General features: G+C 34.0%; 1 protein-coding gene across 1 annotated transcript; it reads left to right on the top strand.

Annotated features, from left to right (window-relative positions):
* Positions 1-3,422: 3,422 nt before the first annotated feature.
* On the top strand, positions 3,423-12,304 carry LOC134236334 (ankyrin repeat and LEM domain-containing protein 1-like). Its single transcript, XM_062718502.1, has 6 exons — positions 3,423-3,566; positions 3,896-4,095; positions 4,462-4,529; positions 6,052-6,181; positions 8,336-8,398; positions 11,173-12,304. The coding sequence occupies exons 2-5, from the start codon at positions 3,954-3,956 to the stop codon at positions 8,377-8,379; spliced, it is 384 nt and encodes a 127-aa protein (XP_062574486.1). The 5' UTR covers positions 3,423-3,566; positions 3,896-3,953; the 3' UTR covers positions 8,380-8,398; positions 11,173-12,304.
* The last annotated feature ends 547 nt before the right edge of the window (positions 12,305-12,851 follow it).

Here is a 12,851-nt window from a genome sequence, read left to right as displayed (position 1 = left end):
TTAAGAATTAAAGATTTTGACTTTTTTGCTAAATAATTCCTTATAAAGCAGTTAACTTCCTGTTTCTTAGCTAATTAGAGCTCATTAATTAGAGTTGAAATTTTTTTTAGCAGGTAGCCAAAACCTCCAGCATTTCAGCTTTGACATTTCATTCCAAATTGTTTTCTCAATACCCGGTAATTAACTCATTAGATTTATTTAAGTTTTGAAATTAATATATTAAAGATTAATTTGTACAGAAATTTAGCCTAGAAGTCAATAATGTGTTAGGAAGAGTTATCTCCATTGTTCATCCCTTAAGGACAAAAATAAATTTTGTTGCAGTCATTTATGAAAGATAAATAAATACTAGACATTTTCTGCCATTTTCATTTACGAGGGTTGATCTAAAAGTAATGTCACAACTTTGATGAAATTGCTATAAATCGACATAAAGCAAGAAAATTATGCATGATCGAAGCTTTATTTATTTCAAATCGGACTTGAAAAATTCAAAAGAATATGATGTATGCTTTTTAAATTATCGGATTTTAAATTTATGGTAGTCGCCACACATAAATATAACGTCATATGATGGATACGCACCGTCATACTTTTAAGCGTTTCCCCTTCGTTTCATTAAAAAATATCTGTGATTCGCAAACACTTTCACCAATTCCACTTTCTTTAAGAATTCTTGGTACCAGTATGCACTCACTCTTTTCATGATTAAACCCCCTGTTAAATTTTTTTGAACAGCAGCATAAGACAAAATTAAAATTCACATGTCATCTATACGTCTGTCTTTTTTGACGTCAGACACCATTGAACATTTCCATCCGATCTTCCGTCTTTCAGTCTTCTTGTCCTCTGCTGATCATTCAGTGACCAATCACCCGCCCAAAACTGCTGAGACCATCTATTATCTAGTAAATAGATGCCTATATAAAATAAAGAAAGTTTTTGTCATGTCCGTCATTCTGTCTCTCTGTCTGTCTGTCTGTTTGTCCGCTAAAACTTTAACCTTGCCCATAACTTTTGATTTAGTTATCCTTGCCCATAACTTTCGATTTAGTAGAGATATGGCTTTCATCTTTCACATGTGTATTCCTTGTGACAAGACCTATCTTTGGGTACCACAAAATTAGACCTCTTGACCTTGGAGTTTGTCAACATTTACATAAAAATTTTGAACTTTTACAATGGCGATATCTATTGAACAGTATATAAAGGACATTTAGACTTCACATATATATATTCTTTGTATAAAGACCTTTCATTGGATACCAACAACTTTGACCTTTTGACCTTGACCTTCGACATTACTGTACTTGTAAAAAAAACTTTTAACCTTTACTATAAATTTTTAATGGTAAGTGCAAGGGCTTTCATACTTCACATATATAATCCCTTTAAAAAGGCGCTTTATTGAGTACCAAGAATCTTGACCCTTTGACCTTGACTTTGGAGTTTGACCTACTTTAAAATACAACCTTGAACATAATTTTTGAAGGGTAAGAAGTAGGCATTCATACTTCACATATTTAATCATTGTGATAAGACCTTTTATTTGATATCAAGAACCTTGACCCTTTGACCTTGACCTTGGAGTTAAACCGATTTTAACACAAAAATTCTAAATTTTTATTTTTGCCCTAATTCTTAGACGGTAGATACCAGAAATTTCATATTCCAAATATCAATTCTTTTCAGCAAGACCTATTCATTTGAAACCAATAATTTTGACCTTTTGACCTTGACCTTAGAGATTTCTGAACTTAAGAAGAAACTTGAACCTTGGCCATAACTTTTGAATGTTGAGAGCTAGGGCTTTCATACTTTAAATATGTAATCCTTGTAAGAAGAGCTTTTATTGGATATCAACAATTTTGACCCTTTGACCCTAACCTTGGAGTTTGACCTACTTTTTACAAACTTTAACATTGGACATAACTTTTGAACGGTAAGGGCCAGCGCTTTCATACTTCCCATATGTAATCTTTGAGACAAGGCCTTTCTTTAGAAACCAGCAATCTTGACCCTTTGACCTAGACCCCGGAGTTTTTTTCCTACCTTTTAAAATGTTAACCTTGGTCCCTTGAACAGGTGGTGCTAGGATTTTATATTTAAGATTTATCTTTCTTGTGAAAAGGCCTTACTTGGGTACCAACATATTAAATCTGAGAAAGGTTAACCTATGCTGGATGTTGCCATACAGGGGCATCAGTGTTTTACAAACACATCTTGTTATGATAAGCAATGGTGCCTTTTACAAAATTGTGAATTCCATGGCCTCTGGTTTAAAACACGAACCAAATCCAATTGTTGGAAAGTTGTTACTTGATACTTGTGAATTCCATGGCCTCTGGTTTAAAACACGAACCAAATCCAATTGTTGGAAAGTTGTTACTTGATACTCAGGTGACTTATAAGGTCCATGGGCCTCTTGTATAAGTATAAATCCTTTTTTTATATGTTTTTTTTCTTCCTTACAGATCATCAATACATTGACATAAAAGGAAGAAGAAATGATACTCTGACATCAGAAGATTCATTTCTAACTTGCACCAGTCACTGCGACACATGTACGTGTGGAAAACAGCAAAATAGTCCTTGTTTGTACCACAACAGAAATGCACTTAGAGGCATTAGTCCACGGACAGACCTTGGATAGGAAGATATAACCAAGGAAAGAGAAAGTGTGGTGAACAATGAAAACTATGTGTGTGAGGTTTTCAAAGATAAGATGACTTCACCGTGATGTTCTCCACGCCCATTTTACCCTGTGAATATTAGTGATCTGATGACGTCAGATGAAAGCTTTCGTCCTGAAAATAATGACGTTCTCAGGCAGTTCAGTGTCATGAATCTCAAATCTTCTACACAGACCGTCAGATATCCTACGCAGACCATCAGATCTCCTAACCAAAGGAAAGTATTCTCACCCCCATAGCCCTACCATCCTCTCTACCAGCAAACCTGAGCGACCTTTTGACCTCAGATGACAGCTTTTGTCCTCCAAGTAAACCCAGCTTTGCTAAAAGTTTAAATAGTCTCACCTTGAAATCCCCAAGTAAGAAGGAACTTGTCAGACAATGGCATCAACAAAATTTTCCGTTAGCTACCGACACATGTTTGTCAACTCTAGAACAGTCGGGAAACTCTGAAGATACTGAACTGTATGATCCGTATGATGATCTCAACAAGACGCTTCCATACAGTATAGATACTATATCTCTGGGAAGTACGGCAGAATCCACGATTCAGTACTGGGAAGATTCAGACACTGGCAACAAACTGATCGTAAAGCATATTCTATTGTCGTTTTGTGGAAATAGTGGCCGTCCATTCATCAACAACAGTATTTGTAGCCTGTAAACAGTGGACAGAATTGTACAACTGGAAATGTTACTCAGATGACATCAATAATGTGTTGTCAAATAAAGAAATCCGACAGCAGTTACAGGGCCTAGGGGACAAGCCTGGACCAGTTATTCCGTCTACTGGGCAGACATACCTCGCAATACTTAAACAACTGGAAACTAATCTACAAGGGGGACAGCTTGGAATTTTGAAGAAATTGCCAGGTGTGTTTTGAATTACAGCAGATCTTAAGATATACCAATTACATGTAATAATAATTATCTTAAACATCTTTGCTTAATACATCTTATTGATCTTAATACTTCTGTCAATTCTGTGACCAGTTTTCAATTTCGCTTATTCATCAAAACAATTAACTTTAATTATAACTTTTCTTACACTGTAGAATTTATATCTCATGGATCATGAATGTTTATGAATACACTTTCATTGACTTGCTATCTTAGCCTGATTAGATTTGACTAAAAGTCATTTGTCATTGCTTGAATAATGTTTTAGAACCATACAATTAAATAACTCATTTTTTCCTCAGATTACCCGTGCTGTGTAACAGTTTTGAGGGACAGTTTGACGTGGTGGGTCTGCGTGAGATGGAGGATGAGCTGATTAAGGTGTTTACTGACAAGAGTCTCTCTTGGACCTGGGGGGAGGGGGCCCTCAAGTCCTCCTTTAAGTATCTCTTACTGAATCCTCGGTTCACACAGGACCTACCCAACAGGGCAGATAGCCTCGGTAAGTTTTTCCTCAGTTATACAGGATCAGTGCTTCGTTTGAAATTCAGAATTTAAAATTTTTATGATGAAACTAATTCTTTACTGCTGATAAGTTTTTAGCAGCTTCTGATTTTAATTATATTGTTATTTTTTTCTCTGTGTGATCTAAAAAGAAGAATATCAATCACTAAGAATTTGTGATTATCCATTTTCATACCGTAATCATCATTGTATTTAATTTTTAGGTGAATTGGAGACATTTAAGATATTTGTTGGTGCTATATTTTACATTGGCAAAGGAAAGCGGTCCCAACAGTACTGTCATCTCAAAGGAAAGCTGTCCTGACCGTACTATTTGTTGATGCTATATTTTACATTGGCAAAGGAAAGCGGTCCCGACCGTACTGTCATCTCTTTGAGGCCCAGTCCCACATGAACAATAATCTGAGTAAAGTAAGTGAAACAAGCAAAAGTACAAAAGCAAAGAACAACATAGCTGAAGCTCTGTTGATAAAAAGTAGGGATGTCAACGAATAGTCGACTATTTGACTATCTGTCGAATGGCCCGACAATCGAATAATGAACCGACATTCGAATATTAAATAAATGCAAGAAAAGCAGGTGATAAGGAAATTCTTATCTCAAAAGTGAAAAAAGGCGTCATTCCTCAAACCATTAATAGTATACGTCCACATCCGAATAAGAGCTTAAACACCTTAACAGTATACAATTTCCCACAGTGTATACTTATAGAAAGTACAGTAATTACATACCACAATAATTATTTCTCAATTACTGACCTTTTTTGTTATTGTAGTAAATTATGCAGCTATAAACTTAGCTTTGAAAATTATTAATTGGACTTGTACCAATTAAAAATTCATTATTACCTCTAAGAATGTTTAAATGCTAAGAACACACCATAGCTGTAAAGTTTTGAAGTTTTGATAATTATTAAAACAAGAATTTTACAGCAGTATTTGACAAAATTATCTGACGTGTGGATAGTGTGTTTTTACCCCCTCCCAGACTTGTCGAAATCTGTTGGTCCTGTCGCCAAGGCCAGTAAAACTTTGTGTGGACCGATAACATTTAAGAAAACGTTGGTCCAGATGACCGTTTGAAAAAAAATGAGCGTAAAGCAAATTTAATAAAGGTCAGGATCGGGATGCGTAGTTCAAGGTCACAAACACAGGAAAAAATGGTCGCGTACGCAGCATGTTGATGCTAGCTAAGTAAATTTGTTAGAGCAAAGTCATTAAACTTGTCATTTATGTCTATGTTAAAGACTCTCTATCTCAAGAAAGGAAACTTGATAGATTGAAGGCTATTGAAAATAATAAAGGACATTTTGGTGCTGTTATTCATATGATTTTACCAGCATCAAAATAACGTACAAGTATCTGGTCTGACAAAAGTTTGACTGGTCCGACAAAACATTCGACTGTGTCAGACCAAATGTCTGACAACGATTAAAAAATTTCGACAAGTCTGCGGCCTCCCCTTGTCCAATTAATTTTAATAAACTTTAAAAACATTGTGCTGACTATTCTGTAAGCTTACTAGAAAAACTGACTGTATAGACCAATGAATGTGACAAGAATCGCTTGTGCAAATCTATTTCATTTCATTATCTTATATCTGAGATTCGGTTTGCAATACGGGCATTTGATGTTACTTTTTACATAAATTTACGAAAGCTGTCCTGAGCTTTAAATGCGCTATTGATGAGATTTTTTTCCAAAAGAAAAATGTTCTGAATAGTCGATAGTCGCCTATCGTTCGAACATTTCTGAAAAAAATTATTTCTTTATCATTCAAGGTATGAGCTTGTTTTATTTGACTTCATTGTGCTCTTACATGTAAATGGTTTATAGATCCAAATAAGTATACCTTACACTGTAATGTTTCAAAATAAGTAAGCAAATCATTTTATTAAAACTGTCTAGTGAAATTAGATTGATGTATTTTGTAGGCTGACAAGAAAGTCCAACATATCTTGGACATCTGGAATGATGGTCAAGAAGTTGTCTCCCTGCATTGTGTTCAGAGCGTCATCCCTGTGGAAGCGTACACCAGAGAAGCCTGTGTGGTGGATGCTATAGGTAAGTTAGTGTTACTATTAATCGATTGAATCCATGAGTTCATTTGAGCAAAATATAGAGGACACTAAAAGTTTTGAATTTATACTGCTTTTGTTTAAAGGGGGAGGAAATAAGCACCTCCCTCAAATTTATTTTCATAGTTATTGCTTAAAACCACTGTCAATCATCTTGAAATTAAGTTCTGGGATTGGATACTTTGATTTGATTGACTTTTAGTTTGCTGCCGTTGTGTATATCTTGTGTACATTGTCTGAAGATCATACCGACCATCGAATTAACATTCAGGCTTTTGATGCCTTAAATTCCGCTTATGCCAACGTTAAACAAGCAAAAGCTTTTGTTTAATTCATAAGAATATGGCATAAGTATAATTAATCCATCAAATGATTAAATAAATGAAAAAAAAATAATGCCTATATTTTATAATTTCAATTTTGATAGGGGGAATTTCATTTCATTCACAATTACAGTCGATCATTTTAATTTTTCAAAGCATGGGTTAACGCATATTTATTCCTTCATAGGCCTAGCTGTCAAAATCATTAAATCATTGAACCCCTAGGCCATTTTTACAGACCATGCGTTATGGTAAATCACGTAGGGTTTATCTTAAAAAATATATTGATTTACACTGATCAAGAATTATATTTCTCCAACAATTTATTCTCAAAAATCGGTTCTAATTTTAATTGTTATTTACCGAGAGACTTAATTATGACCCACTTTCTCTTTTCGTTTTGCGTACACAACGTGTAACTAGAATTATTTCCCTTTTTGTCGCCAGATTATAAGGACAGATTTTTGTGCTACATGTATTTCCGTTATAAAATTTGATTAACAAACACGCAGTATATTGAAATTGTCGAATTATTTAAAATATCAATTTTAAAAGAAAGAATTTTAGAAGGATTCTTTCCGCAAAAAAATGCTTTATTTCATGCATTTCAATTGAGCTACACATGGAAAAAAAACGGCTTCGTTTTACAATGTCGTAGGAAAACGCATACAGGTAATAGACTCAGGAACATCTGTGTATATAGGTAGTAACACAAGTCAGTGTCGTTCCCTCGGGGCTTCTCAGGAGCTTCGATTAAGCTCCACCCCACACAAAACTTACCTGAGGAAAACCGTACGGTTGAAAACCTCGGCCTTTAAACAATAATATTTATTTTGTCTTTCAAGAATTATCTGCTGAGAATCTAATTAATTAAATGATTTAATTCAAGCTGTATAGTAATATATAGTGAAAAATAGGGCATTGTTAATATTAATAATTAAACTCCAACCTTAAACTTTAAACTAGTGAAAAATAGGGCATTTTTAATATTAATAATTAAACTCCAACCTTACTTATTGCTGATCAAGAAGTTTTCACAGGTGTTGTCCAACACATAAAAAAAAATCCCTTCAACCAAAAATTAAGGAGTCACCCCAGTCTAACCCTCCCCCCTTTCTCCCCACCATTAGCTCTGGGAAACCACAGATATGTTCATGAAATACAATCATTTTGCCCTGAAAAGTTGACTATTTCAGCACACCTGAGCCTCGGGTAGTGTAGATTCAAATTTGTTCAATCATGACCCCCCAGGGGTAGGGCGGGGAAAAAATGGCAGACCAAAGTTTTACATAGAAATATATAAGAAAATTCTTTAAAAATCTTCTTATCAAGAATAGCAAAGCCGTGATTGGTCATGGAACTACTTTTGGATATAAATTATTCAATAATAAACCAATTTCTACTTTTTCCCAGCCACAGTGCTCAGGTGACCGATGTGGCCCATGGGCCTCTTGTTTGATACATGTATCAGCTCATGATATGTCCTTTCTAACAGGAGTACAGTACCTGTATTTGCAACTTACAGTCTTCTGTCATCTTGTTTTTCACTGTCCAAAACCAACAGCATACAGTTAAAGTAAATCATTGGAGGAGTCGGCAAGATTCCAGTTCCCCAAGAGCAAGTCTAATTCCTGAGGCGCAGCCAAGTGAAAGAGGCTTGCTTGAGGGGAACTGGAATCTTGCTGACTCCCTCAGTGGTATACTTTAACTGTTTTATTATACTGATATTATTATGAATATTCATGATGTTAGTTTGGAACATCTTAGAACTTTTCTTAGAACTAATCCAACTGAATTAAAGGGAACTTTTTTTTCAGGTGCAACTTCATGGATGGTGTGTAGGCTGTTTGTCAACATGTGAAATCCATGTGTATTTCAGGGTAGGTATGTTTACTGTCTTTCTTGAAAGCTGTATAAGGTGTATTTTTTCTGATCTCAAATGTTTGTTTTAGCATTAATGTTTATTTTCTCTTTCATGAATTATCTGTTGAGAGTCTAATTAATTAAATAATTTAATTCAAGCTGTATAGTAATATATAGTGAAATTATTTCCATGTATGAGACTTCAAAGCTAAGTTTCAAAGAAACTAATTAAGATATTTATATCAAACTTCATATGCTGAGAGATGTTGATGAGAGCTATGTAATTGCTTTTTTTGACCTTGACCTTTCCTTTGATCTTGACCTCACTTTTTTTAAATTAGTGTTTAGGTCAGATTTAAAGAAAGCATTCAAGATAGTGTGATCAATTTTCATATTTTGATACATACTGATGTAAGTTATTCAAATGCATCAACATTTTTTTGACCTTGACCGTTTCTTTCACCTTGACCTCACTTTTCTTGAGTTAGTGTATAGCTAAGTTTTAAAGCCGCTTAATCCGAAACAGGTACATATCATCTTACACAATAAAAGTATGTCATTACATAGATAATAATTAATAAAAATAAATTGTTAGATTGATTTAATAGTTTATTATAACAATCCTTAAGTGGAAAACATAGATCAAAAACCTAATTGACAAACAGAAGTCCCTGACAGGAAGTTAAGATCTGTTGTGAAGTCACCTTTGGAAAAAAGAAAAAATTATCAGTTTTATCTAATTATGAAGATAATACAAACCCGAGTATTTTTTTTTTCCAGTAGTAGAAGCCTAAGTCATTGAATATAATCCATAGTAATTTTTATATTAATATGCATAGTTAAGGAATAAAGGAAAATTAGGTATTTATTTTAAAGGAAATTTAGTAACGAAGGCTAAAATATTGTCCATGTACAGGTATCAGTACTTTGTTGTGAAAAAAAATGCTCGGGTTCATTCTTCATGAGATATACATGTAAGCGATAAATTTAATTTTTCGAAGGTGATTTCACGCGATATCAAAATGGATTATTTTTTGTGTGACCTAACAAAAATTATTTTTTTAACTTATGAATTTTGATGTCTTTTGAAAGAAAAAGAATTTGGGGGTATAATTTGACAAAAAGTGAAACAATTTATAACAATTATTTTTTGGTGCAGGTTTCATTTGAAAGTTTTATATATTTTAAACTTATGGATGATACATCTGAAATGCAAACCATTGCATGCTGAATCTGACGGAGATATTTTTGATAGTTTGATAATATACTATCATTGAAGGGTTTTTTGAAAGATACCTTTTTGTGACCTAGTTGATAATCAAACTTCATATGTTGATACATACTAATGTAAACTATTCAAATGAATAACATTTTTGACATTGACCTTCCCTTTGACCTCATTTTACCTAACCTAAATTGATAGTTTAGTTTTAAAGATATTGTGTAATCAAACTTCATATGTTGATACATACTTATGCCAGTTTTTCAACTGCATCAACATTTTTTAACTTGGCCTTTCCTTTAACTTTGACCTCTCTTTTCTTAGATAAGTATTTAGAACAGTTTTAAAGAAACCATTAAGGTATTTTTATCAAACATAAATATGCCAATACGTATAAGTGGGAGCTTTTCAATTGCATCAAAAACTTTTGACCATGCATTTTCCTGTGACCTTGACTTCCCTTTTCTTTAATTTGTATTTTGCATAAAAAAACTTTAAGATATTTTTATATACATTGCTCTAAGCATTCACTTATACATAATTTTGGTGAGAATTTATCATATATTTTCCAATTTAAAGAAACTGTTCAAGATATTTTCGTCAACTTCATACACTAATACAAATTTTCATGTCACATTACTAATATACACTTGGAGGGGCATTCATGTCCATTGGACATATTTCTAGTTTACTTCTAATAAGATATTGGATAAATTTTTCAGAGTCTGTTCATATATTTTAGGGTCGATTGGGGAAGCAGAATCACACAGTTTATTTTTCTAGGCCTTACTATGGTATTCTTCCTCATTCCCTTGTTAGGAGAGGAACCCCAGATCCCCTTCTACTTTTATTAAGACCCTGGTCAGTCCTGTATTAAAGCTTCAGGTCCAAGGCAGATCTCCTCTACATGGATTCACAGGGCTGGTAGTCCCTATACTAGGCCTTTCAACTAATTTTTCAATGTTGCGCATATAGTAAAAACATTTCATTGATAGATTTATAGGTACATGAAATTATCAAAAAAGATAATAACTTATGCATACATTTAATTAAATCATTGAAAAGTTTAATTATTTATAACTGAACTGTACGGTGTTGTGTTTTGAGGACAGGTAAATCAGGTGTGAAAAATTGACTAAGTGCCGATTTAGGAGTTATCATCTATAGGAATGACATATTAACTACTTCAGCATTGGTATTGTTATGTACACATAATTGTTTAAATGAAGTGCCCAGCCCTCTTTCAAGGGAGGATAATTAAGAAATAGTAAAAATTTGGTGGCATGTTTGAAAAATCTTCTCAAGAACTCCTGGGTTGGGAAAGCTGAAACTAATGTGGAAGCATCCTCAGGTAGTGTTGATTCAAGTTTGTTCAAATTTAGAAGGGCGGGGCCACAATGGGGGATCAAAGTTTAATATAAGAATACATAGGAAATTTTTATTCAAAATCTACTGCATATAATGATGTAATCCCCTGGTTACTTTGGTATTCCTCCTCACTCTCCTGTTAGGTGAAAAACCTCAGATCCCCTTCTGCTCTTTTAATGTCCCCTGCTTTTTTATTCTTAGAGACAACCCTGTCAGTCCTACATTGAAGCTTCAGGTCCAAGGCAAAACTTCTTCATATGGACTCCCAGGGCTGGGTGGTCCATGTACTCTGCTGGCACTTGTTGTGTGGAATACTGCCTTTTTAGCATCACAGCCAAAAGCCAAATAAAGTGACTGCTGGATAAAAGTGACCACTGTGACAAGTTTAACTGTATGACTAAGACATTTTCTGCAAATTTCAATTAACATGACATTTAATTCCATGAAAATTAGTTGTCTTAAAGATGCTTCACAGAGATGGGGCCAATTGAAGTGAACTTTATACAATTATTGACTTTTGATGAGGTCTACTTGTGACTATATGGACCTGGTCAGGTATTGGTTGACTGAGGCGGAAAGCCGAGGTTAACCAAAACTGTAAACCACTTTTTATTTGTGAGAATTTTATTTTCACGTAATTATGCGACAAAATTATCTCACAAAAATTTCATTCTCGCGTAATATAGTACACCTTAAGATTTTATTGAGAAGTACAACAATTCGTGAAAATTATGTCTCGCTAATAAAGAATAAATGATGATCTTGTGAAAAATAAGCTGTAGCGAAAATTAAGTGATCTACAGTACCTGACCAGGTCCATATATTCACGACAAAGTCAATAACTTTTTTATTAAATGACCAGGAATTTTACAACACTTTTGACATTTTCGTTCTTATCTCCATCAGATATAAACATAATAAAATGCAAAGTGTAACAACACTTTTCACATGTTGTTATACTTCAAAAGTTGAACAATTAGTAGTTAACAATGGAAAACAATATTATTAAACAATCAATACTCAACCATTTACTTTCAAAAGCATTTAATCTCCTTGGTACTGGCGTCTGACATGTTTACATTCACACTGACACATGCTTTGAAACATACAATCTGATTGGTCGAAAAAACTGTAAGCAAATCTATGGTTGGTCAAGAGGGAAAACCCAAATAAACCCCTCAGAATGTCATATAAGGTGAACTCGCTTTAGACCAATTAGAGAGCACCAAAATTCCTGATAATTTGATAAAGTCAATTATAGCTCTTTTGATAGTTAAAGACAATTTATTTGTATTTATTTCTTTTTTGGCATCTTATTTTTAGACTATTAAATTTGGACTCATATACAAGGTATATTATAATGCTTGGGTAAAATTATCTCACTGAATTTTTAGCTCACCTCAACGAAGTTGGGGGGAGCTTATGTGATACCCTCGGCGTCGGCGTCCCAGGTTAAGGTTAAGTTTTTTGGAGCAGTTTTCTTTTTAATTACTTCTGTGTCCTATACTGATTAGACATGCATGGAAAAAGGTTTTAGTGTGTTTTATTGTACCAGACAAAGTTTCAGATGCTGCAATTTCAGCAAAGGAATTACCAGGTTAATGTTTTTGGAGCAGGTTAACATTTTTGGTGCAGTTTTTGGTGTGGGTTTCATTTCCAAGTAACTATCAGGCCTATGTTGACCAAACTTGCATGGATGATACATCTAAGGATGCATACTACCGGGATTGCTTCAGATGCTGAATCTGACCTACATTTTCCGGTTGAGTGAACAGGTTAAAGTTTTTGGTGTAGGTTTCATTTCCAAGTAACTATAAGCCCTATGTTGACCAAACTTGCATGGATGATACATCTAAGGATGCATACCACCGGGCTTGCTT

This window comes from Saccostrea cucullata, unplaced genomic scaffold (genome assembly GCF_032062105.1).
Source record: "Saccostrea cucullata isolate Sc308-1 unplaced genomic scaffold, CSIRO_AGI_Scuc_v1 ctg6110, whole genome shotgun sequence".
NCBI lineage: Eukaryota > Metazoa > Mollusca > Bivalvia > Ostreida > Ostreidae > Saccostrea > Saccostrea cuccullata.
This window is presented reverse-complemented; position numbering and strand designations above follow the sequence as displayed.